Source organism: Vigna unguiculata, chromosome 3 (assembly GCF_037176805.1).
Source record: "Vigna unguiculata cultivar grain cowpea cultivar isolate G323 ecotype 2 chromosome 3, ASM3717680v1, whole genome shotgun sequence".
Taxonomy (NCBI): Eukaryota; Viridiplantae; Streptophyta; class Magnoliopsida; order Fabales; family Fabaceae; genus Vigna; species Vigna unguiculata.
This window is the reverse complement of record NC_140794.1, coordinates 46,753,702-46,781,340: the sequence shown is the minus strand read 5'-3', so window position 1 is coordinate 46,781,340 and position 27,639 is coordinate 46,753,702. Positions and strand designations below refer to the sequence as shown.

Below are 27,639 nucleotides of genomic sequence, written 5' to 3'. Positions count from 1 at the left end.
TCCTATATTGTTTAAGAGTCGAGTTCAAGCGAAATTTAAATACTTCTACTTCCTTCTACCCTTTGAGACGCCTTTTAAGGACAAAATCATGACGAAACTCAAACGCTCCAAAGCAGTTATTTCTAACTATGACTGTCAGACGAAGTTTTATCTTATAAATTAGTTTCCTAATATTAGGATAAGTATAAAGTTCACTTATCAAGAATTAATATTGAAAAATGCTTGTTTATACGGCATGCCACCAATAATGTGAAGCAAATGAAATATATAAATGTTCAAAAGTTAAGAAAGAAATATTTAAACTTTAGTTTTCACCGTAATTGTGTTAAATATTTTTATTTTAGGACAAAAAGGAAAGCGTATTGAGCTTTAAAAGATAAAAATGAAAGCCAAAGCCGACATGAAGAGCTACCATCCATTCTTATTCGATTTAGGAAACTCATTAACATGGTTTTTGGTTGGCAATGACAAGTGTTAAACAATGACTTTGAATGTGTGGATCATAAACGTAGCTGACATGACATACTAATGGATGTTATAGTTTCCATTTATAGTTTAAAACCAAATTAAGTGACCTAATTAGCACCAACCAACATAAAACGATGTTGCATGTCCATTGCAATTGTCTTGTCTTCTCCAAGGTAAGGTCAAGATGATGGAATTAATTATGAAATGGACACGTAGGGTTCTTTATTTTGCATGAACGCACCACAACAAAAATCTTTTCGTCGACACGTGCTGCATTTTCATGCCGCCCTACCAATTATATGTCAACACCACAGTGTTGGTTTTTCATAATATTTCTCATTCAATTAAACTTTTTTTCCCTCTCATCACTTTCTTTTTCTGCCAACTAACAAGTATTTGGAATATTGTTTTTCTCAAAATGGAAAGTGCTGTTCAATCGTTTCAAAAAGGAAAAAAAAAAGAGTCAAAAAAAGTTATTTTTCATGTGATTTAAAAGAAAAAAAAATGCTTTAAGAAATACAGGGTCGATGAAAGAAATAGCTCATCTTTCTTTTACTCTATCAAATCAATTTTATTGGTAAAATCTCCTACCTTTTTTTAAAAAGCCAAAGAAAAGGAATCTCTACCCTCCAGCTCAATTTTAATGAAGTCGTTTTTAATTATAATATTATTTAATCAGTGTTTCTTATTTTAAATTATTAATTAACTATGTGCTTTGTAACATTTTAACTTTACATATTAACAATTTACTCCTAACATTTCCAAAATCAGAGAAACCAAATAAAAGATTAGATGTATAATTTATTCTATTTGATTGAACTGAATGCCATATTCAAGACCGTGAATGCTGATAAAAAATGATTTTATGTACATAATTACGTATACTAAAGAAAACAGAAAGATATTGTCACCTTGAAAACATGGATAATAATTTGTATGAATTTTAGTATAACATAAAAGTGAGTTTTAAGCCTAGCGAATAATGTTTCGACAAGAGTTAAGTGGACAATATCATCCATGGTAATCCAAAAAGAAAATACTAAAAATGAAATATGGATTTAAGAAAGAAGAGATTATAATTATTTTAAAATTCTTATGCTTTTAAGTGAACTTTAAATTTTTTTATTTTAAGTAATTAAGTCCCTTCGTAAAATTTTAATTTGTTAAATTAATTTTTCAATATATTTTGTTATTAAACATTCTAAATATTTTATAAAATAATTACTCTAAAAAAGAAAAAAATATATAAATATTTGTTTAACTCATTGTGTAGAAATGCATGAAGTTTTCTTAGACTAATTGTCCTAGCAAATTCTATTGTGATAAATCGTCCGGTCAAATAGGAAATATTATGATTGTTCTAAGGTTAAGTGTACTCGGTGCATCAAGATTTTTTCGGTTAATCAACCAGATGCATTACCTGAAATGATAACTATTGAGATTAAGAGGTTAAAAAATAATTACTGGAAATGCATATCATGTTAGCTAATAATAATAGTTACTAATAATTATACTCTTAATTCAGTTACTTACTATTATTAATTTTTAATTAGTTTCTAATTTAAAATTAAAGACAAATTTAAATATTAATTTCTTGATAACTAAAATCTTAGATAACTATTAGATAATAATAATTTTTAGTTTATAAAATAATATCTAAATTAATCAACACAATAATTAATTATTTTTAATATTTAAAATTGATTGTTATTTAATTATTTTCTTATAATATTTTAGATAAGAAATGGAACTATAAAAATACTGAGTTTCACGGAAAAAATTATGGTGAACATGAAAAAAATAAATGTTAAAGAATAAATACTTATTAGTATAATTATAGGAATAGAGGTTTTAAATTATATTTTGATGAGAAATGTATAAATACAATTATTTTAAGATATTTAAAGACTTAATAGGACACTTTGCACTCTATTATATGTTTTGGTAGACGATATATTGTATATCTTTGGACAATATATAGTTTAGAGTTTAAATTATACATCTTTTAGTGTTTACAAGCAAATATTTATTTTTCAAAAATTTGTAGACTATCAATAACTATCAAAAGATGTTATAAAAATATAGAGAAAAAATACATCACTTTTATAGATTAAATTGTTCCTCAAAGATTGAGATATTACTTTATTTTATGTAGGAAGGCAAGTTGATTAAATGTCAATCATTTTGTAACTTTATTTAAATTTTGTAAAAGATGTTATATCTTATAAAATGTTTTAACTTAATAATTTGAACTTACATTTTATATTTGGTGACAACCTAATCATATTCTAGTCTTCAAAGCGTCAACATACTTTCTATTGTTCTAATACAAAGGCTGAATACAGAGGTGTTGTCAATGTTGTCTCTGAATCTTGTTGGCTACGCAATCTTCTTTTGGAGCTTCATTTTCTTCTCCTTCAGGCTACTTTGATGTACTGCGATAATGTTAGTGTCATTTATCTATCTGATAATCATGTGCAGCATCAGCGTACAGAACATATCGAGGTGAATATTCACTTTGTTTGGGAAAAGGTAGCATGAGGTCAAGCACAAGTTCTTCATGTACTTTCCTACCATCAAATAGCTGGCATTTTCACCAAAGACCTACTTCAGGTTATTTTTTATGATTTTCATACCAATCTTAGTGTGTCCGTAAACCTCCTGCTTCGACTAACGGGTGTGATAGAAAAATATTATTCTCCATTAATTAAGTCAATTATAAATGTTATGCTAATCAAATATCTGTAAATAGGATTAACAAATATTTTGTAATTATGCATAACATAATTACATACTTTTTTTTAGATTATGTACAAATATCCATCTCTAATGCATAATAAGATACACATTCAAACCATCTTTCTTTCTTATACTTATAAATGAGTATAGAAGTGGATGTAATATGGGTGATTAAGACAAATTGATCTTTATTTTTTTTTTGTTTTTTTTTTCTTTCAACATAAAAGTATATATATATATATATATATATATATATAACATCCTTTAAAGAGAAAAATAAGTCTTTAAATGTAAAACAAAATAATAAAATAATAGAAAGTAAAATTCAATTTCTGTGTATAATTTTTTTCACAAAAACGTAGTAAGAGTTTAAAAAAAATAATAATAAAGATGAAATAATAAGAGTTTTCAGAAAATAGTCATAGGAAAAGAGTTCCCAGAAAAAATAATATAAACACGAATGCAATAGTAACTGAAAATGTAAAAGTTATATGGAAAGATAAGTGATAACATATTACTGATAGTTATTTTAGTGTGAGATATGCCTAATGAATGTGTATCTGTTTTAGAAAAAAAAAAACTTTAAAACTTTAAAATTAACTTTTAGTGAAAGAAGTAAAATTTTTATTTTGAATGCAAATTTAAATTAATTGTTACTATAAAGGTATTTATAAAATAGCATATTTAAACATAAATGATCACACTTTAAGCCAAATTTGAATTAGATATAATTTTGTAGAATAAAAGGCACTTAAGAAAAGTTTAGTGGCTCATTGGAATACCTAACCGTGTGTGTATGGAAACATGGGGTATACAAGTCACTTCAACAACTATGACCATATTTAGTAACCTCATCCACTACCAACCCATTTACAATCACCATACTTTTTTAACTAACACCAACTGTTTAACTTCTTTTATTTTAAAATCACACTCATTATCACAATGATCTAACTGAGTTTGATTTTTAATATTATAATATAATTTCACTATTATATGATGCTAAAAAATAAACATATTATATCTATAGTTATTTTTATAGAATAATACGCTGTTAAATACTTTATAATTAGATCGATTTTATTAGTTTTCAGTTCTTAGGCAGATAGATAGATTTTATAACTGTTTTTACTAATTAAATGATCATGTCACTTTATCTAATACCCCAATTGGGTTATACTTTTATAATAGAAGTTATTTCTCTCACTATAACGTGAAGCCACTAACTAATACAAAAATTAAGAAATAAACAGAAAGATGAGAAAAATAGCAAATAAACATAAAGATGGGTAGGTGAGATGGAAAGTTCATGTCACCTTTTCCCTTCGTTCATCTTATATATATATATATGAACCCATGAGCTAGCATTAAGATTCCCCCAACTCCATTCCTTCTTGGCTCTTTCAACACACAAAAGAGAGTGATCATAACATAACACTTAACCACTTACACATTCTTCTTCACTTTTTTAGTTTCTAGCATTGCCATCACCCCATTTTGTTCTAAATCCAACCATGTATCCCTTCTCACATTCATCTCATCAATCCATCGTATTCCTACTTATCCATGCTTTCATAGGTACACATGCCATTTCAAATTAAGTAAATGGTTGCATTAGTTTTCAATATGTAAATTATCTGACAAAGGTTGCTCTGTTTTCGCAACATTTGCGGCATGATGCAGGGGTGGCAGTTTCAGCGACAACATTCACATTCGTCAACAAGTGCGACCATACAGTGTGGCCAGGGATTCTAGGAAAGCCAGACCTCGGAACATCAGGTTTCGAGCTCAAAAGGGGAAGCACGCGCACCTTCGACGCGCCACCGGGTTGGTCGGGGCGTTTCTGGGGCAGAACCGGTTGCCAGTTCGACGACTCGGGCCACGGAACCTGCGTCACCGGCGACTGCGGCTCCGGTGAGGTACTCTGCAACGGCAACGGCGCCACGCCGCCGGCCACACTCGCCGAGTTCACGCTCGGGTCCGGGTCTCCGGACTACTACGACGTGAGCCTCGTCGACGGCTACAACCTCCCGATGATGGTGGAATCCAGCGGCGGCTCCGGCTCGTGCGCCACCACCGGTTGCGGGGCGGACCTGAACCGACGGTGCCCGGCGGAGCTGAGGGTGGAAGGCGGCGACGCGTGCCAGAGCGCGTGTCGCGCGTTCGGGAAACCGGAGTTTTGCTGCAGCGGCGCGTTTGATTCACCGGCGGCGTGCGCGCCTTCGATGTACTCGGAGATTTTTAAGAACGCGTGCCCGAAATCTTATAGCTACGCGTTTGATGATGCTACCAGCACTTTTACGTGCACCGGCGCGGATTACACTGTGACATTTTGTCCCTCTTCTTCTCCAAGGTACTACTACTATTTCACAGTCCTCTCATAATCGAAAAAAAGTTTAAAAAGCGAGTTATGAAAAATGAAATTTGGGATTTTGCAGTTTGAAGTCTTTGATGGAATCGGGGCCAGGATCATCAGTGGAACAGGCAGCAGTAGCTACTACTTCATGGATAGCGAATTTGGCTACAGGGGACTCCACCATAACCACACCATTTTCACCTTCCAACTCTGCATTTTTTCTTTCTGTCACTTTCATTCTTTCCTATTTAGTCTCATAGACTCTCTCTCTCTCTCTGTCCCTTTCAGAACGATATCTTCCTTCTTTAAGGGACACACACGCAACTAGGATCAATATTAATCGGTGTATAAATACATGATGATTGTTGAAATCCATGTAAATTACAAACATTTTAATAATTTTGTTGTGTCATTTTTTATTTTTTGGTCTGGTTGGTGTTGATTCCAAAATGAAAGTGACAGCCCACATGTGAGAAAAGTGATGATTTAAATTAAATGGTAGTAGTGGGAGTATTACGTAGGAGTTGAGGTCGATTATCATTTTTCTGACTCACTCTTGGTAACGAATTACCAGAAACACATTCACAAAGAAAGAAAAGAATCAAAAGATAAAAGGTCACACATGCACCACTCATGTCATGCCTCATGGAAATACCTGTTACTTCCATTTTTAAGTAATGCATCAGTTGAAATAAGAGATTGGAATGTGAAAATCATTCCTAATGTGTATTTGTTTGGTTAGTGATTAAACATAAATTTATCTACTACGTGCGAAATAAAGTATTTAATCACTATGCTATCAATGAAGAGAATTTTTGAAAAGAATGGTGTGGTTAATATGAACACCGATTCTTGCTGTGATGCATGTTAACGTACTCAATAATCGATGAATGTGGAAAGCTGGTTGATTAGATGAGTGTGTAAAAACGTTGAAGGATATTATAATTAGTTATTGTTAGAATAATGTGTTTTCAAATACTTTTGTGAAAAATGTAACAACAAAGGAAGTCAAAACCTAGATTCTTTTCACTTCTTAGGTGACCAAAAGCAACAGGTCAGAAATTGAGGTTCTATTTAAGGTAATTTTTAAACAACCATACAAATTACTAATAAATTTAAATTTAATATTAATAATTAAATTAATTAATTTTCTTAGAATGGGTGGATTGATAGAAGGAGTAAATTCAGTATCTTTGTTTATATTACTATATTATATATTACCCGTTTCAAAATAAGTGGAGCTTTATCATGGAAAATCACAAAGTAATGTATATTTATGTAGAGAATGAAGATTTTTAGAAAAATTGTTTCATAGTGGGGATCCAATTATCTCCACTTATTTGCAAAACATGAATATCTTAATCTATTATGTGGAATGACAAACTCTTGCTCATCTTGAATTTTGTAAGTATGCTAATGACTTTATTAAATAATTAAAAATTCCTTTTTAAGTATAAACTATTAAAAATAATAATTTACTATTTACAATAAGTAAAGAATAAAACATAAAAGCAATATTAAAATATATAAAAAACATAAAATTTATACTTATAAATATATAATATTAATAAAATAATCATTAACAATATTTCATTATATTCAATATTCATATAATGGTAAACAACAATAAAAGACTAAAAGATAAAACAATTATACAAATTCAAAAGCCAGGAAAATATATGGTTTGACACCATTATTTTTCTATTATACTCAAATTACAACTAAATAAATTATTATTTTATTATGATATTTTATTTATTATTATTATTATTATTATTTTAATATAATTTTTTTATAAGATGTACTTGTTAAATGAATGTTGATAAAATAGTGAATGTCAAAAAACTATTTTTTTTCCTTTTATGTCCATATCATATTTTCATCTCCATTAAGATGCATTTAAACAAATAAAATAACTATCAATAAAGAAAAAAAATAGAAGAAATCAATTATAAATGTAAAGTGTATATGAATACCTATATTCACTTATGTGGTTTTTTTAAAGAATACTTTTAATTGAATTTTTATTAAAAAAAAATCATTCTTTTGTTTAAAATATAATCTTATTTTTATTTAAGTATTTTGTTATTTGATTTTGTTCGCAATTGAATAGTATCATTTTGATATTTGTCTTATTATCTTCTACTCAATGATAAATTTCTTTATTCTCTTATTAATATCTTCTAATTTATTAGTTAACTCACTTTTTTCATCTTAAAGATGAAAAAAAAGCTTAATTATATTTTTCCCTTTTTATTAATAATTCAATGTCTTTTTTTTATTTATTTTTTACTCATTAAAATTTTTTAAAAACTTAGGTCAACATTTAATATCATTTCTATCATTTTATTTTTGGATTGGACATTAAAAATATGAGCTCATTATTCTATAAACGATATTAATATTAATATGCAAAATTAAATTAAATCGTTTTAGAAAATATAGATACCACAATATAAGAGAAAAGCATAAATCATTACTACAAATGTAAGAGTACCAAACATACTAACAAAAACAAAATTAAAAAGAAAGATGAGAGTAATTATCTCTTCATCATAAAATCAAACAATAAAATATTTATTCTAAGATTAAAAAAATAATTTAAATATTTAATAAAAAAACTAATTTTTTAATAAAAACTTAAATAAAAATACCCATTCTTTAAACATATACTAAAATAAATAAAAAAATGGATAAAAAATATTTTTCATAAAGGAAAGTAATCAAATGATTGATGTCATCCACCACTACTAAATATAGATTAAATAATGTAGTTATAATTTGTAAATTCTGATTGTTGATTAAGTCACATCATATATGTTCTCCTTTAAAGTTTTGAAACTGATTTAGGGCAAATAATTAAGTGACTAATGAATTGAAAATATCATATAAATCCGAAGGACCAATCAAACTTCTCTTTAGGTCAACTACGTCATTAGATTCGACGTTAGGTATTATTTTGACCCATCTACATATTATACAAAAGGAAAATGAGGTTTTGAAAAAAAAAATTGACAAAATTGACAAACTTTCTATAAATAGGATTAAAATAGATTAATTTTTTATTTTTTAATAAAAATAAGTAATAAAAATAGTATTTTTTACTTTATTTATTAATTTGTCGATTTTTTTTCGATGTATCATTTTCCTATACAAAATTATTCAATTACATAGATCGAACTAACACACCATGAAAGAGTTAGAAAGTTCGGTTGAAGACATAATTTTTTTTTTTTTACATAAGTTTATCTTAATAATGAAAATTTAAAGTATTAAACTATATATATATATATATATATATATAAACTTTTCATTTACCAATCCAATCAAAAATCAAAATTTAAAAGAATAATAAAGGCAAAATAAATAATAAAAAAATTTATGGTATAGTTCGAGAGTAAAGTTGAATATCCAAACTAGTGAATATTAGTTTTTATTGGTTTGTTTTGATTCAAATCAAAGATAAAAAGTAAGTGGTTTATTTTGGGTAATTAGATTAGAGTATAACAATGAACATTCATTTGTCATCTGTGAAGTTTTTTTTTTTTAACTTGACCCATTTATTTTATAGACATCTAGATGCAAGATAAAAAAAATTATATCATTGTGTAATGGCAGCATTTTTAGATATGTATGAATTATTTAAATTTTAAAAGTACTAATTAAAAGAATAAAATTGAAAAAACAAAAGGTGTATATAATCATAGATATAATTATAGATAAAATAAATTCTAATTCTTGAAATAAAAAGTATTATAAGTAAAATTGTGTAAGTAATAATTAGTTATCGAAGAAGTGGTTACTTAAATGATAAAAGATTAAATAACTTTTTTTTATAATGAGTTAGAATTCAAAAAATTAGTTACTAAAATGATAATTTTAAAATATAATTTTTTATTGTAAATAATTATTTGTAAGTAATAATTAGTTATCGAAAAAGTAGTTACTAAAATAATAAAATAATAAAAGATTAAATAACTCTTTTATAATGAGTACTTATTTAAATTAAAAAAAAATAGTTAATAAGTTATAATGTTATTATAATGTTATTAAGTTAATATACAAAATAAATTTATATTTATCAAGTTAATATTTTTTTTTCTTTTTTTTCTACGTCTTCTCATCATCATCATCATCTCCTTCTTCCTCCTCATCCATTTCCTCCTCTTCTTACTCTTCCTCCAATTTCGATTGTCATTGTCGTCACATCTTCGTGTCTTTCCAACGCTGTCACGTCATCGCGCCTCTACTATCACCACAACTCTAGTTTCTCTTTCTTTTCTTCCTCCTCATCATTTTCTTCTTCCCTTCATTTTATCATCCATCTCCCCTTAATATATAAAAAATCTCATTAGACTTGGTAAAAAATTCGCCGCTTAATTTATTATAAAGTCTAACAATAGTTTAGTTATTAAAGAAAAAATTCGACAATAATTTTGATTTATCGACAAATTTAAATAAAAATTCATTGATAATTATAAAAATTCTTATAATGATACTATGTTATCATTTTTCAACCTTCTTTAAAGTTTATATATTTAAAAAATAGATTTAATTAATACTTTGGTCTTTATATTAAAGACAATTATTCAATTATTTTTTAATATTTTTTTTCTCAATTGAGTTTTAATATCGTTTAAAATTATGCAATATTAGCTCATTCGTTAAATTGACGTTAACATTCCTTTAATGGTGTAACGTGACAATATATTGAATTTTTATTATTATATTTTTAGTTTTTTATTTTTATTTTTTGTTTTATTATATTATAAGATTTGATTTATTTATTTTTAGTTATATTGTGCCATATTATTTTTAAGATCATATCTTTACTTTTCTTCAAATGTAAGGGTATTATAAGACTTCATTAATGATATGATATTTACACAATATAAAAAACATTAAAACATATATTATTGTGAAGTATTTCTATAAAACAAAACCTATTTCTTAATGGAAAAAATAATTATTTTTATTCACTTAAGATTTTATTTAAGATCTAAGATCTTAAAATTTGTCATCATTATTTTTTTAATGTTAGTTTTATAAGATCTAGATATTGAACCAATGACTTTAGGTATATATTCTAAATTCTATTCATATTGTTGTAAATAGTTTAAGTCGATTGAATAACAAAACGGGGAAAAAAGAGTATAGATGTCTTTTTTTAGGTAGAAGGAAGAAAAGAAAATAAAAGGTGACAATAGCATGTAATTAGAAATGAAAAGAAAGATAAAAGAAAATTCGATAAAAAGAAAAAGAGAAAACATATCTTTCTTTGCTCAGCAAACAAGGGTCAATAACATGCCAAAAATGATTCTATAATTGAATGAGGACAAATTTTGATGTCATGAAGTTTGGTATATCAACAAGAATTGACAAACTGAATCCCATAAAAAATGAAAATTGAAAATTGAATAGCATGGTGATAAAGAAAATTCTTGTTCCTACTTCTTCATTAGTAAGCTACTTTCAAATGCACACTATTTTGAGAGATAAAGTTATGATTATAGATAAAGTCAAATATACGTCAGATTAATTTAACACTTATTGATCCCACATATATTGCAATTGGATCACTATCATCATCATCATCATCTTCAATTTTATTTGCATGTAAATATTCCCTCTCTCTCTCTTTTTTTTTTTTGTACATTATATGTCTTACTTTAACAAATTTGCCTAATCAACACATCCCAAAACTTTTTATTCTTTGGCATTCTATTGGTGAAATGTGCATGAGATGAAAGATGATGGAGAAATGCTTTAGCTTGGAGTGCTTTCTATGTTCTATGTGGGAACATTTCAGACATAAATGTAGTTATATATCTAGAAAGGAAACAAATATGCAATTTCAGACATGAATGTAGTTTGTAGTTAACTTCTCTTTTTGAAAAAAAAAAATTACCATTCCAGTGATGAAGAAGTTGGGGTTTGCATGTATAAGTTCCATTGATTTTTTTATGAATGTGGGGTTTGTGTAAAAGATGATGCTCAATATAGTACAAAGTTAAGAAATAAACACACTTTTATAGGTAGGCTTTTAGGCCAGAAATAAGAGGACAATTAAAGTCCATTTCTTTTTGTTGGTTTCCTTTCCAATTTCAACTTTTTCTTAAATATTTAGTTGTACACCGAAAGATAGTGTGAACAACCCTCTCTCTTTATTATGCATAACCTCTCAAAGAACATAACCTAAAGTTATAACTCTTGAAAAAAACATAAGTTCTAGAATCTTGATATATGCTAATAACTAAATTGTTGGGCTTTATTGGATTAAGATTTTAAAGCATTTTTAAAATAATGAATACATACATACATACATATATATATATATATATATATATATATATATATATATATATATATTATTAAACAAAGTCTTTATAATGTCATCGGAACAAAATCTAGTAATCTAATAATATATACAATTAAGATATTTTATAACTTAAATACATTTTTAGGATAAATTTCTTAAGAGTACAAGTATCACACTCATTCAATCATTTCGCCCTAAAACTTTCACGTAATTTCAATTTTACCACATTGTTAAAATTCAACCAAAATATTAATTTACAAAATACTGGTATGGTTACAAATATGTATAGAGGATATCTGTTTAAGTGTTTATGGAGGTTTGTATGTAATGTGTAACTTTAAAAGTGGGATGTAAAATTTCTTAAACAACCTAATCCTATTCTTAGGTTGTCTGATTATCAATGTTCTACATGTTACCGGGTCATCAACATGTGCCCACTTAGTCTTGCATATCAAGGAATGTGTTGAACAAAGATATATCCAAACCTCTAAGAGACTTGAAACATATTTCATAGATTTTAACAAATTTTTAAAAGAAAACGACTTTTATTCTTGTAACTGCATTTTTTTGGAATGATTACTTAACTTTATGAAAGGTAAAGAATATCTCATTTTAGAAATAAAAGGGACAATAATTTATTTTTATTTTATCTTTTAAAAATGAAAATTGAAACATCCTTGTTTTACAGGAACTAAAAAAAACCTGATTAAATATAGGACTTATCTACCATAAACCATTCTAACCGACTCTGAAACTGTCTTGAGGTTGTCTCTAGTCCCACCCTTTGTTTTTTGTACAAGATCATTCCTTTTTAAGAAGCAGTAGGAAATTGAGAAGGGACATTCAGTCAAGTCCAATCGAGAACGCAATAAATGGGAATTAATACTAATTGTTGTTTCCGTAATGGCTAAGAATCCCTGTGGTGTACATACACAAATCTCACTACAAAGACAAAGCATATCCCATTACTGTTAGAAGAGAAAAGTAACCTCGAATCCACTTGTTAGATTAAATTGTAGTTTAATTGAACCAATTGCTACCTTTTGACACAGTGCAGCTTCATTCAACTGGTGGAGTTGCTTTCTTCACTCAAATGGACTGCTCATCTTAAAGCTTTACACTTGCATCTGTGATGCTTCAACCAAGATAAGGAAGCTTTTTTTTTCTGTCAAAAGTCACATGCAGAAACCAATAGCAAATCCTAGATACCATTACAGATAATAAAACCATAACAAACCCACACATGATTCATCTAACCTCTCATTTTTTAATCAATAATGGGACACAGTCGAGCAAACATTTTAATCACTACTATTACCGACACGCTATTATCTATCAGGCGCAGAACTTTCAATTACTTTTTTTTTTATCTTTTAGTTGCAATGACTTGGCGGATTAGCCCAAAAATAAAAGGATTAACTATCTTGGATACTTTAAGGACCGAAAATCTAATCTGCACTTTAGAGCTGAATCACACTATACAAATTCATCTGAGCCTTCGTGGATGAGAATAGTGCTGACTACGGAAGATGTGACCCAACCAACAAAATAGTGTATTACGCAATGAAAGCATGCAATCCGGTTAGTGTCTGAATCAGGACAATTCCTGTCTCAGAATTGGTTTGAACATTGTCTAAGAGTCAACCAACAACAGAAAGAGGCCCCAGGAGAATACGTAAAAGAAAGAAAGCTCAAAGGGTAATTCTGATTAAGAGTGGATAGCTGTGACCTTTCTCATAACTGGGCCAAGAGTCCCTGTCTTCACTCAAGAATCCCTCATGACGTTTCCAGACTTCTTGGTCATAGTTCTCCGTTACACTGAAACGTAAGCCATTTTCCTTGGCCACCTCCAAGAACAGGTCCAACGAGTTGCCTCTTTTTGGACTTAAAAATATGGCCTCAGAAGATCCTGCTTTTGATAATAAATGTTTGACAATACGAGCAAGGTCTCTGTGGAAATCCTTAAAGAAAGTGCTGTCAAAGTGACACAATCAATGTCGTAATATAAAGATAACACTAGCATATACAGACCAAAAGAAAAGGCGAGTCAAGCTGCATGCATGTGAATCTGCTGATGCATTTCGTACAAGACATAACTGTCTTTTGCCCCCACTTGAAGAATAAATATAGATATCTAAACATATATTCAACTTTAAAAATTGAAAATGATAAAAAGCTAGCAAAAGAAAACAAAGAAAAGTAACAGCATTTTCCAACTGACATACATGAATGCAAAAATTGGATTATTATATATATAAATAAAAGCTTCAACCAAATAAATAAGAGATTGTGTCTTATGACTACTACCTCACGCTGAATCCTTTGTCCGACTCTGATCTTTATCCAAATTATATAGGTTAAGAAAAATGCTATTGACATGAAATGACAGTTTCCAATAAGCAGTCACAAGAACCGGGTATAATGTTTTCATCTAAGGATGGAAAATTCATTCAAATCTAGTATGAAGCAGTCCAAATATCAAATATCTTACCAATCACTCGCAATGATGATATCAAACGTGTCCGCTAAATTAGTAATATCCTCCTGATTCCAGTGAAGAGTCATAGACTTCACAACTGTATCCCCAAATGCTCCAGAGTTGGCTTCAATATTACGCTGAGTATCTGATGGTCATGGAAGAGCAATGCTATTCAACTAGAAAATATATCAATTACATTCTAAAACGGATATTGCCGCATGCATATTTAATTAGAGAAAGAGCATTAGATATTGTGCTGATTACTATGAAAAAACATCACATTTAGTACAAAGTGGGAAACGTTAAACAATCAGTGTTCAACCCGAAAAGAAGTAAAGGACGCTGAAACATAACAAGAAGTAGAAGCGATAGACTTCATTGGTTCTTTGAGAAAAAAATCTATACGTTGATAGTTGTTGGAACTTCATAGGGTCTTAAAAGAGAGAAGAAAATAAGATAGTAAATGAATTAAGTTTCTCTAACAAATTAAAATTAACATATACATGATTTAAAATGACCTTTAGGAGAAATTAACAGAAAGTCTCAATAAAAGTTTAAATATGAGTTAATTTTAACTTGTTGAATAAACATACGTCATTTAACTGACTTTCTTACAAGTGTTTTATCTTCTTACTTTCTTTTCCTACAACTAATTATTGAAAATTTTATCAAAACAGGGCCAATAAATGGTTTCACTGCTGCATTTATTTATTGATCCTTAAGTGCAATGTGCCAAAATATCATATACATGAATAACCAGCTTAACCACTTTTTAAATACCTCCCCCCTGGAGGGCCAATCTCCTTGAAGGACTGATCATTTTGATCATGTTAACTATAGCACCAGACCTAGCTCTCCTAGAAGTATAACAGTAGACTGTTATCAACCATTCCCCTGAATGCATAATCCTAGAGTGTAATCAAGCTTCTTCCTTCATGCATCTCTCTATAGAACAAGATATTGAAAAAAAATCCTTAAATGCAATGACACAATCCCACAAGTAGTTTTCAATCTTTGGTTGATGCATGATGAGACAGTATAACAATGCATTCAAATACTCACTACAAAGGAATAGAGCTTGCAAACATATGTTGCAGGTGACATCAATTGTCTTGTGATAGAGGTCAAGTAGACCAAGTCACAAGCACTTGGATTGCTACTCTCTTAAGTAAAAAGAGTTACACACATTTTGACTATCAACTATAATTTTTGACCAAGTGGTAAGTGCTCAATCCAACAATTATTATTAGAGCTAAGACCACAAGTCCAATTCCCAATAGAACAATTGTTGAGGGAGAGATTATTATAAGTGACATCAATTATCTTATGACAGAAGTCAAGTAAACTATAGCTTTTGAAATATTGGTAAAGCGCTTGATTCAACAACATCCAATTTGAAGTCACTTAAAATGGTTATCAGTTTCATTATATATATTTCGGCAATTTCTTGCACTCTAAATTTCCCAAACATAGTATAATTTTAAAAACCTGAATTATACGTTAAGTGTGCATGAGCTGTGAGTTGACCACAATAGTACATAAGATTGTGTGTGCGTCAGTTCTGAATTTCAGATTTTTATCCGTGTTACATGGTTTGTGGTATGATTAGGTATGTGGCAAGGAACTTTTCCTAAACAGTACAAGATAATACGATAAGTCAGTTCATTGATTCATATCAAAATTCATTTAGGGTTTGATTGTGTGGACCGGAGAACAAAGGAGAACTAAATCTATTTGATCCACTGAAATATTTCTATTAATAAAGATTGATTGGTAGATAATTTGTTTCCCTATATAGCTAGTGATTATACTATTTTTTGTATGGTCACTCTAATACCATTTTTGTTTAGCTTACTTTTAGGTAATTCATTAAGCATATTTTCTTTCCTAGGATTTAGTTTCTTTCTTTTACTTGATGTAATTCTCCTTTATAAAAAAGGTTGAAACCCAACACATATTAATTGTCAATAATATTTCCTATTTTCAACTTTGGTATCAAAGCACGACCTTTGCACCTCTGATTTCCAGCCATGACCTCAGCCATCAGCAATGATCAAAATCCACAGCCTCCAAAATGAAGCAAAGGGTCCCTTTTGGAAATAGTCATTCTTTTCCAATCACCTCCTTTCGGCTTAATTGGTAGAACTATCTCCAATGATCCCTGATAAAGATGAGAATATCGAGGGCCATAATAGGCATATACAAAATGTCTACAAGAGAAGGAAGTGGAAACCCATAACGTGGGGACCACGAGATATTTCCAATGATTCAGTGCAACGGTTCTGCCTTGCTCACAGAGAGTGAAAAAGTGAATAGGAGGCAAGGTCTGAGAGTGTCAGACCTTCTTATTGTGTTGGGGAGCCATACGTGAAGGGGGGAATTTTTTTGGTGAGGAACTTGGGTTGGGCTGGGAAGGCAATTGGATTGTCTCCCTCAGTGTATCCTCTTTCGTTTTCTTTAGAAATTCAGCTTCTAATAAAATCCTTGCCTACTTTTATTCATCTCTGAGTGTTATTATTGTCTCTGTTTTCGTGAACCTATCAATCCCAATCTGTGAAATGTACAATCATGAAAGCTTGGATACCTCACTAGTGAGCGACCCATGCTCAACAATAATGATCTCAGTATCCCATCTAGGATGCTGAAAACTCCATGTTGATGACATGTGTGGTCCTATCATGTAGGACTAGGTTGTGGGTAATAAGTATTGCAGATTTGTTGTGCTATTCCACAGCTAGAGAATTGAAGCAAAGTGTTGTAGCAAGAAACAATGCAAAAGCGGAGTTTAGAGATGTGGATTTTGAGGAGTTGTGGGTGGAAAAAGTTCAACAAGAATTGAAGGTTTCCAATTCTCCATGAGTGCCGTTATTACGCACAACCCAGTCCTACATGATAGAAAAGGGACAAATTTGTATTAGTTATGTTCCCACTGCAGAACAATCAATAGATATCTTAACCAAAGTATTACCCAAGAAATACCCTAAGAATATAACCAGTTGTGCATGGAGGATAGCTTCAAGCCAGCTTCAGGGGGAGTATTGACAGGATGTCAAAAGAGGATAAAATCTATATTTGATCCTCTGAAATAGTAATGCTAATAGGTTTGATTGTGCAGTTAATGTGTTTCCCTATACAGCTTGTAATCATACTATTTTCAGTATGATTACTCTGTTACCATTTTAGTTCAGCTTATATTTAGGTAATTTATTACTGTTATACTTCTTTCCTTTTCAGGATAAGTTTCCTTTTTTCATCTGATGTAATTATCCTCTATAAAAAGGTGAAAACACTACACTAATCAATAGTTAATAATATTTCATATTTTCAACTATTACTATGCATAAACTTCAAATTGTAGAATTAAATAGTTAAAAACTAACAAAGTAATCGAACTGGCAAAACACTAGCCATTTCTATTTTGTTTACTTCATTGCTTCTGTCTTTAGAAGGTTGTGCGTTTTGCACTTCCCATCCCTAATGTTCTATCGTGTTCCCAGGTCTTCTCTACCTCTTGCAGCCTTTCATCTATGAACAGATGCTGCATTGAATAAATAAGTTCCTTGACTTCCTTCATCCCTGGCACATCTTTCCTCTTCTTATACTTACTTCCACTTCTATTCTTCCATCTATTGGAACACTTCTCACAACTTCTTGGGCAAAAAGAACCATGGGTCAGCATTCAAATGAGCCATTTAATAGTTATTATACTATAAAGTCATAGTCATTATTACTAAAATCCAAAATGTTGTTTTCTACAGCAAAGAAAAACATCTGTTTGTACCCATCCTAGAAAAGAGTTCCTCATCCCTAATCAAAAGGAAACGAGAAGCTAATCACTACTCTTAGTATAAAACAAACTTTTGGCTAAGAAAAAAATTAAGATAGCAATTAACAGCAGGAATGAGGAAACTCTCACCAAGTTTTCTATCACTTTTCCAACCTGTCCAGGTTGTGACATACTAGCTTTGCTTTTACAATATCTAATTACTTCCATTGTCATGAGTAGGAAGAGCACAACAAAATATCAAAAAATTGCAACCAAAGTCACCTAATTAGTCAACTCCCACTCTCTGGTACAGCATTAATACCTCTTACCATGATAAAGGAAGACATCACAATGCAGTCAATAAACCCTTACAAAATGAATTAAAACAAGGTTTAGGGAAGAAACGAGTCAACTAATGATTGCATCAAAGGTATTATCAAATTCAATTTACATATAGAAGACATCTGACCCTTAGTTTATGAAGAAAAGTTTAAAAGGAAAGAGGAAATTTGTTTAAATTAGTAGCCAAAAGGCACTATGAAACCATTCTTCACATCTATTTTTGGCAAAGATATTGAACTCTGAAATAATACAATTAATTCTCCTACAAAACTATACCAAAAGGATACAATCAACTACTTGTGGATTTCCATCTGTGATTACAACCTCGGATGCCCCTGTAGCAGCTGCAATAACAAATCCAGCCAAGCCATAGCCAGAACCAAGCTCAATAACCTTTTTAGACCTAAAAGAATTTAAATGCATACCAAATGACAAAAAAAAAAATTATACCAGCAAAAAGTAACAAAAATAACAGTTAAAATGTGTTACGCAGTACACATTGAAATCTTCAGGAAAAATTACGCAGTTTTCAAGAATTTAAATGCATACCAAATGACAAAAAAAATTATTCCAGCAAAAAGTAGCAGAAATAACAGTTAAAATATGCTAAGAAATACAAAATGAAATCTTCAAGAAAATTATGCAGTTTTCAAACCTGAATATATCTGCATGTGACAAGCAATAGTGAGCAAGAACATCTTCCGAAGGCCAATTACCTGCAAAAGACAACACGAATTTATAAATAAGCATGTGAAAAGAAAATATACAGAATCAATATTTTGAAGATATTGAAAATCATGTCAATATCTTCTAATAAAAAGGGTGACACAGTGCACATGGCTCCCACCTAGTAAGGTTTAGGATGGATAAACATATGCAGTCTTACACCTGAAAGTATTTTACCAAGGCTGTACTTAAAAAAAAGGCATTATTTTTACATCAAAACATTTGGGAAAATTATAATGCTTCATGTTAGGAACCAAGAATTGAAATGAGAAAGAAAATGAAGTTCTTTATAAAAGAGGATGAAAAGAACATGAATAGAAGAGAAACTCTCCAAGGATTTTGCTTTAACAAAGAAAATGAACAATTGATAAATGACAATGAGTACTCATTTCCCCTTATATCCTCCTATTTAGTTAACTCATGAACTGCTTAACTAAACTAATCGGTATCTTAACTGTCATAACTAACTCCTTTCCCATAGTCCTAGCATTCCTCCAATGAATGCAATGAAAAATCAACTTATCTACATGACTATATCCAAAGTTCTGTTTGATGAGTAACTAATAGGATATCCACCCTTCCCCCAAACCAGAAAAAAAGAACATTGGTGAAAAAGATCACGTGCTAACCAAATGCAAGCTGATCACCCAATCTTCCCAACTCAGCTACCAAGACAAAGGGACCTATTTAAAATTACAATATTATGCTCTAAGCCTTCAACCAAATTTTAGTACCAAATTAAATTGATTCATGTCATAAAAGAAAAACTTCCCTTCAATATAGAATATACAAAACTTTGACAATGAGCTTGTGACTCATGTTTCACTTTATTCTGAAATGTGTTATCAAACCTTACACGTCTAGTCAATGTTATAAAAAACAGGTTGCGACTATTTTGCAGTCTCTGCGTCTGCAAATGCCGACACATTTGTCCACAATTTTCTACAATGTCACAATTGTAACAAAATTGCAACTACAACATGAATTCAAAACATTGCTCTCAGCACTGGCAACAGAAGATTGTGAGTTATTCACAAAATCTCAGTTGACATAAATGAAAATATTTTATACAAACAAATATCATCGATCTCTCAAATCTGAGAAGCACAGCTTGTGAGTTGTAAGGAGAATGATAAAAGAAACTTACAAACAAGCCCAGTATTGTCAATGTTGTATCTGTTGCATATTTCAAAATCACCAAGGTCAGCACGGCTGTCCACTCTTTGTCTGCATAAACAAAATACAAATACATAATCATGCAAACACAATCATCAAAGGCGACTAAGTTGTTGAAGCCGTAAATCCACATGAAATGAGATTGTCATTTACTTCTAATACTAGATGTAAGTTAGCAAACACTTTCTACACACTCCTTCAAACACTTTTTTCTTTTATTAAAGACAAAATCATGAGTTAAGCGCACTAAATAAGGAGTGGTTCCCACAATATTTCCTGATTTCCAACCAATTTCAGCCTATAGTAGACGTCTCGATAACATTTCTCATGTAAGGTACGGTGATAGGAAAACCAAAATCAGTTCAGTTCAAAGTAGATCCGTTTCCACATAACTTACTAAAAACTATTTTTTCCTAATGGCTAACCTATTGGTTCTGAAGCAATGCATGGAAAACAAGCATTCTGATTAGCGGAAACTGCCGAAAATTGACGAAACGTACAATTGTCATTTACTTCAGTTTCTTTTGCTAAACATTATAGTTTTTAAGTAAAAAAACAGAAAATTTTCCCAATCGGAACATGAACACGAGATTGAAAACCAAAATGGAAAAGGAAAATAGCAAACTAACGTCAGAAAGAGTTGAGGAGCGTCAGGGATGAGTAAAGTGTAACAAACGCGAGCATCTCTGGTGGAAGAACCGTCGCGTTTGTTCGAGTCACGTTCGTCGTCGATTACATGCGAGGGTATCAAGTTGAATCCATGGCTGGTCCTTCTCGAAATGCGCTTAATAATAATTTGAGATTGTTCTTCTGCAAAGAAAACGAAAATTTCGATTAGTAAAAGAAGCATTTTGGCAACGAAAAGGTTGAAATTGGATACCTGCGAAAATGAGATTACCTGAGTCTGGCGGAGAGGAGCGTGAGAGAAGCGCGCGGCGAAGAATTTTCCATCTCAAAGAAGCTCTGACGTTCGCTGCGTTGTCCATGGCAGCTTTTTGTTTTTCTCAGAAGGGGTGAGGGCCATTTTTATCTACTTTCTCCTTCCTTGATCCAACTAGTATTTGTAAAAGCATAATTAAAATATAGTTATTCTTTATGAAATTAAATAAAAAAATTATTAAGTTTATATGATTTAAGTTATTTATTTATATTTTTATTTCCAATGTTAAAATTTTAATAAATAATTTCTTTGATATGTCTTGCAATTTAATCGGCTTTTGTAGTGTTTAAATTCCAATTTTGTGAAAAGTTTAAAATTTGTAAACGTGTTAAGTGTGTGTTTGGTTCAATGTTAAATAATTGATTCTAGGACAGAAGTAACTAATTAATGTGAATTTTTTTACTTTTTTTACTCTTTAATTGGTTTTGGAAACCAAACACATATTGATTATGTGTTAGAAAATCAATTCTAACAAATTCTATATCATTTTGCCCCATAACTAAATACACAGTAAGTAATTTATTATTCATGAATTGATTCACTACATCATAAATACTCTCAGTTAGTTCTCGTTTTTATACCAAAATTTCAATTTAATCTTCCTATTTTTATTAGTCTCAATTAGGTCTACATTTAAGTAACACCATTAAGTAGGTGCACACTTCTCATTTTTTTAAAGTTTTTTTATTTTTTAAAATTTTTTTTAAAAGTTTTATTTTTTTTAAAACATAGTTATGTCATGTGTTATATCTATAGTGTGCCACGTGTCAATTTATTGTGACATATGTCAAATTATTTTATGAATTTCAGTTTGATTCTCTTGTATGTTAATTTGATTTGATTTTAGTTACAAAATTTTTTAAAACTTTTCAATTTCATGCGCTCTAAATTTAGATCAAATTTAACTTTTATATAATATTATGATTATTTTTATTAAAATTAATATTTTTATTAAATATTTTAATATATTATTTTTAAATATATTTATTTTAATTTGAAATACGAAAAGTTTGAATCACCTTTCAAAATAATATTTTTACCAACGATTGATATTTCATTATTGACTCAATTTTGAATTTTCATAATATATTTAAGTTCAATCAAATGTTTGAAATAATAATTTATTCATGATGGGTTATTCATCCTATATAATTAAAAAATTAACTCGAAAACTTTCTTGAACCATGTTTGAAGATTTGATTCTTTGTTTATTACAAATAATGTAAAAAATATAGAATATGTTTTCTTTCCTCTAGAATAACAAAGAAATAATAATTCTCTTATTCCCTTGTATTTAATATGAGTTTTCTATTTACACATAAATATCTACTTTTAACCATATAAACCCTATAAAGAGAAAATGTCATGCTTTTGGAAACAATGTACTCTCATACACATATAATTGTTTGTCAATCAACAATTACAATAGTAACACATGTTATCGTGTTATGTCTTATTGTTGTAATTCAATCATCAATAATATGTATATAATTCAACTCATCATATTTTTACATTATATAATTAAAATATATAACATTTTTAGGCGTGACATAACATTTAAAAAATAATAAAATATCATAATTATCTTATGCATTATTCAATTTTGTCACATAACTTATTTGTAAATTTACATATTAAAATATTTTATACATAATTATAGTTTAATTTGAAAAATAATTATTGTATTCAAAAGTAACTAAATCATATCAAAATATAAATAATAAAATAGTAATACTATTTTGAGTACTGAATAATAATAATAAATATAAAAATATAAAAAATATTTCATTTTTTATATAAATTTATATACCTATATTTCAATTATACTGACATTTTAACATTTATCTATTACTTGTTATCATAAAAATTTATTTAAAAAATTTAAAAAAACTATACTAAATCCATGAATAATATATATTATTCATCCACATTTTTACTTCATATATAATTTTATAAAAATTAATAATTATAATAAAATAATATCATATCTATAGATTTAATATTTTCTTAAAATTTATAATTAAAATTATAAAAAATGAGATGAAAATTACTCCTGTACCCACCCAATTTTGTAATGAATAATTTATTTACATATCTAATATTCAATGTATTTAATCTTTTCAATTTATTCTAATAAAAATATGTTCATGTCAAGTTGTGTCTTTTGATCTCTGTTTTGAAAGTATTATCTTCTCCTGTACACGTTTCACCTTCAATTACCTTGATCATCTGGACAATGCTACAATGTTAAAAATGTCACAACTGCTGCAGAACAAATTCTTTCGATGATTCACATATTTTAAAATGAACCAAGAGTGATAGAGATATTTTCATTTTCAAAGCAAAAACCACGATATCATCCAACTCAATCGCACTTCCATAAGACTGTCGGATGAAGAAAAAACAAGGATCAATCTTCCAGATGATTTATAGCTACAGTAAACATGCTCAGTTGCTGATAAGCGAGACCCAGAGCCTAAAAGAATTTTAAATACAGTCAAAAAAAGTCACAAAGCCTAACAAAATTTTCAAATATTTATATAAAAGAAAACATTTAATTATAATGACACGGATAATACATAAGAATTGCATGTCAGGTCTTTATACAAAATTGTACAAAAGCACCTCTTTTGCTTTCTGCTTATTTTCATACGTGTACTCGTACTCTTTATGTAAGGTTCAGTTTTAATTTTCTGCTTTAATGTTTAAGGGTTGATCTTAATCTGTTGGGCTTAAAGGCTGACCCATAGGGTGTAAAGGCACTAAAGCTGTTAGGGTTTCCCTTTCAGCCTCACTTTGCAATCTGAACCTAAACATTGCCTCCCTTTCCATTTCAGAGCTCTGCTAGGGTTAGCCGTCAACCCCTCCAAGTGAACTCCAACCAGACCTCCACTTCACGTAAGTCTGTTCTAACTCGTACCTTAGTTCCATTTAGTTCCTTCTTCGTGGTTCCAACTAGGGTCAGTCGGGGTGAGCTCGTTTTGATCTAGTTTCACTGTTTTCCAGCTCGCTAATCCACTCTAGGAGTTGTGCGTTCATTGTTTGTACCCAAGGAACCAACTGCTAGCTTGTTTTCTAGGTAAGGGAAGCTACAACCCCTCATGTTTATTTGGTGCGAAGTCTGTTATTCTATGTTGTTCGTGATTGATTGTGTGTTGCCTACTGTTATGGATGTATGATATGGTGGGATCGTTGTTTGGGGTATGCTTATGTGTCTGCTGCAGATGGAAACAATGGCGAGCACTGATAAACTCGCCCAAGCGAGCTGGTCTCACCTAGGCGAGATTAACAGAGGCTCGCCTAAGTTATTTTCCACGAATGGTCGCCCAGACGACCCACTGCATTTTTGGGCGAGCGAACGTCTCGCCTGAGCGAGAACGCGTGCAAGGCCACTGTACTGGAAGTCGAGCTCTCACTTAGGCGAAGTGAGCTCGCCTGAGCGAGGGTCCTCCTCGCCTGGGCAAGACCCTTCGGCCTGAGCGAGAAGCTGGGCGAGAAGGTGGTTGGCCTTGATGTTTTCCTTGATTTCCATGTTGACAATATGCTTGTATGGGTATTACCTTTAAGAATATGAACTGAATGACCTTTATGGATGGGATGGTGTATGAGTTGTGATTTATGAGTTTTAACATGATGTGAGTATGATATATGTATGAGATGATTCATGGAATCGGAATGATGAGTTTGGTATGAGTTCAACATGAGACATAAAATAGTTGGTATCAATATGGCATGATAATGATATGAAACGGAGTTCTATATTCATGGTTCGAGAATAATGAGTTGGTATGGTTTGGCTGGGAATACGAAAGAGGTGAATTATGAGAAACTGTATGTGATGTATATGTATATATGTGTGTATGCTTGTTGAATCCGTTTGATTGATTAAGAATGTTGGTCCGTGTCAGTGCGTAATTCCTTGGGATCTCTAGGTGAGATTCTTAGGGTCGTACTTTAGTGGTCGGGACGTAATCCCATGGCCCCCGTTAGTGGGTGTCCATGGTGGTGTCCCATCTGTATAACTAGGTAAGGATTCAAGGTAAGGTTGCATCCTGACGCTCTAAGGAGTCAGTTAGTCTCACCTAGAGCGGACTGACTCCTGTGGTGAGAGTAGCAGGAGGCCTGAAATTCATTAAGGGCTAACCTTGTGGTGAGGGAAAATTGATTCATTGCAACACTTGTAACACATAGCTTGGGGGTGAGCAGAGGTATCCACCACAAGTGCAAACATCCGCTGAATCTGACCAAGTTATATGTATCCGGATGAGTCGAGTCGAGTCTTAGTGTATTATTTGGAAGGTCGTAACATGCTTGTGTGACGTATGTATAATAGACTACGAATATGTATCTGATCTCTCTGATGGAAAGGTTTTTGGCTCTAGCTTACCCTTTGCTTGTTTGATTATCTTGTGTGTGGTACTTCTCCTTTGCGATAATCATCAATTTATTGGTGTGAGCAGAAGCGAGAGGTTCTCGCGGTCAACAGGGGAACGGTGACTCCGCTGCATAGCCGCCTGGGCTGGATCCTGATATATGGTCTTCCTTTTAGGGCCACGGCCCATGTAGCATTGTCCTTTATATTTGCATTCGGTTTACTGTAGAATATTTGTAATTGTTTCTCTTGGCACCGTTTTACGTTCTGGTGGTTGTATGGAATTGCTTTTAAACTCCGGGAGTGCGTTAGGATATTATTAAAGCATGACGCTTCTTTTAATTACGCTATTAATTAAATGGGGTGTTACACCTTACTTATCATATCTGGATTGGCCTTCAATAAAAGCTTTTTTCCCACCATTAATCTTTTATTCAGAATACCAACATATTTCATTATGCACGAATGACGAAAATAAATATACAAAAACAAATATCTTTTTCTCCTTATTACATCCACCAACTTCACTATTAGTATTATGGTGCTTGATTTAGTCCCACATCGCTTAGAATAGTGAGATGTGATTTTCTATTTTACTATATAAGAGACTCTATGTAAAGCTTTAAGATACACCAGAAATACAAATACTTCCTAGTGTAGTCGTGGACGTAGGCATACACATTGTACGCCGAACCACGTTAAATTCTCTGTGTCTATTTTTCTCTCCTTTATTCTTTCCTTTATTGTCTTGTTCCTAACATTCACCCCCTTTACCCATCATTCTTATACTCAAAATCGAACACAACTAACAAAAAGAAAGAAGAATCACAGAATTCAAGGTTGACTTCGTTCATATAACAAGGACAATTGAAAATGGTGGATCCTCACCTTGTGTTTTTCTTTGTTTCCTTCAATTTGAATGCAACACATGAAGTTACGGAGATATTGTGATCGACGAAGTATCATGACCAACGAAAGATCATGTTGGAAGAGGAATTTAGTGATCTAGGTTTTTTCTAACTCACTCAAATAACTCGGGGGTAGTGATTGGATAATTGATTCAGGTGTTGAATCTAAAGGGTGTTGAATCTAGGTTTTTTCTAACTCTGTTCTTAATCTTGTCCAAATAAATTTACTATTTTTCCCTTAATTGTTCTAAAATTGCTATTATTAATGCCAATGAGGTATCATCTCCTATTGAAGGTGTAGGTACTATATCCCTTTCACCTTCTTTATCAATTCCTGATGTTTTATTTGTTCCTACATTGAACTGTAATCTTCTCTTTGTCAGCAAGTTAACCAAATCACATTCTTATGTTGACTTATTTTATCCAACCCATTATTAGAGGTTACAGGATCACTAGATATATGGTAATGTCTCATATCATTTATAGGGTGAGGTTGTGAGTTCTGTAATTTATTTGATTAATCAAACACCTTCTAGTGTGCTTAACCTTCGAAGGCCTTTAGATGTGTTGTCTGATCATTGTATCCTTCCTTCCATAGTTTCTTTACCACCTCATATTTTTAGATGTGTTATATATGCTCACTTACACCCACATCAACATACAAATCTTGAAGAACGAGCTTTAAAATGTGTTTTTGTTGGGTATGGATCAACTCAGAAAGGCTATTGTGTTTACCATCCACCATCAAAGAAATTTTATATCTCTATGGATGTGACATTTAACGAGTATAATTTTTTTTATGTTAATTCTACATTTCAGGGCGGTAATGAAAGTGAAGTGCATAATCATGATGTTAGTATGTTTGATATACCAGATATAAAATTATACTGTAAAGATAAATTATCGTGTGAGGATCATTCTATAGGAAGTGAATCAATCCTAAATATGGAAACTTCTCCTTTGGATAATACAGTGTCTTCTGATCCTAACCAATTGGCTCAATCTTCTCCATAGGTTCGGCTCGACTCTTCAGAGATACCTTCTGATC

At 30.7% G+C, this 27,639-nt stretch overlaps 2 protein-coding genes across 5 annotated transcripts; one reads left to right on the top strand and one right to left on the bottom strand.

Moving 5' to 3' along the window:
• The first annotated feature begins 4,586 nt into the window (after positions 1-4,586).
• Positions 4,587-5,962, top strand: LOC114176961 (thaumatin-like protein 1). The gene is made up of 3 exons (XM_028062163.2): positions 4,587-4,785; positions 4,891-5,560; positions 5,646-5,962. The coding sequence occupies exons 1-3, from the start codon at positions 4,722-4,724 to the stop codon at positions 5,821-5,823; spliced, it is 912 nt and encodes a 303-aa protein (XP_027917964.1). The 5' UTR covers positions 4,587-4,721; the 3' UTR covers positions 5,824-5,962.
• Positions 5,963-12,724: 6,762 nt separating this feature from the next.
• On the bottom strand, positions 12,725-21,413 carry LOC114179143 (S-adenosyl-L-methionine-dependent methyltransferases superfamily protein). 4 transcript variants are annotated; one of them, XR_014993975.1, is made up of 9 exons: positions 21,270-21,413; positions 21,001-21,181; positions 20,343-20,422; positions 19,125-19,185; positions 18,757-18,872; positions 14,374-14,506; positions 13,315-13,856; positions 12,923-13,017; positions 12,725-12,824 (listed from the first exon to the last, which is right to left on the bottom strand). XR_014993975.1 is itself a non-coding variant. In XM_028065375.2 (7 exons), exons 1-7 carry the CDS (start codon positions 21,355-21,357, stop codon positions 13,574-13,576), a joined length of 942 nt encoding a protein of 313 aa, XP_027921176.2. In that variant the 5' UTR covers positions 21,358-21,413; the 3' UTR covers positions 12,725-13,573. The 4 variants fall into 4 exon arrangements, 1 of the variants encoding a protein (XP_027921176.2); XR_003603434.2 differs by having other exon boundaries at positions 12,923-13,856; XR_003603435.2 differs by having other exon boundaries at positions 12,725-13,017.
• Between the last annotated feature and the right edge of the window lie 6,226 nt (positions 21,414-27,639).

Excerpts from the sequence above, each read along its gene's own strand:
- LOC114176961 (XM_028062163.2), top strand. The coding sequence starts at position 4,722 with ATGTATCCCTTCTCACATTCATCTCATCAATCCATCGTATTCCTACTT. Across the intron at positions 4,786-4,890 it reads ACTTATCCATGCTTTCATAG|GGGTGGCAGTTTCAGCGACA; the intron begins GTACACATGCCA and ends GGCATGATGCAG. Across the intron at positions 5,561-5,645 it reads TGTCCCTCTTCTTCTCCAAG|TTTGAAGTCTTTGATGGAAT; the intron begins GTACTACTACTA and ends GGGATTTTGCAG.
- LOC114179143 (XM_028065375.2), bottom strand. The coding sequence starts at position 21,357 with ATGGACAACGCAGCGAACGTCAGAGCTTCTTTGAGATGGAAAATTCTT. Across the intron at positions 19,186-20,342 it reads TGACAATACTGGGCTTGTTT|GTAATTGGCCTTCGGAAGAT; the intron begins GTAAGTTTCTTT and ends TGTCTTTTGCAG. Across the intron at positions 14,507-18,756 it reads AAATCCACAAGTAGTTGATT|ATACTCAGCGTAATATTGAA; the intron begins GTATCCTTTTGG and ends CATGACCATCAG.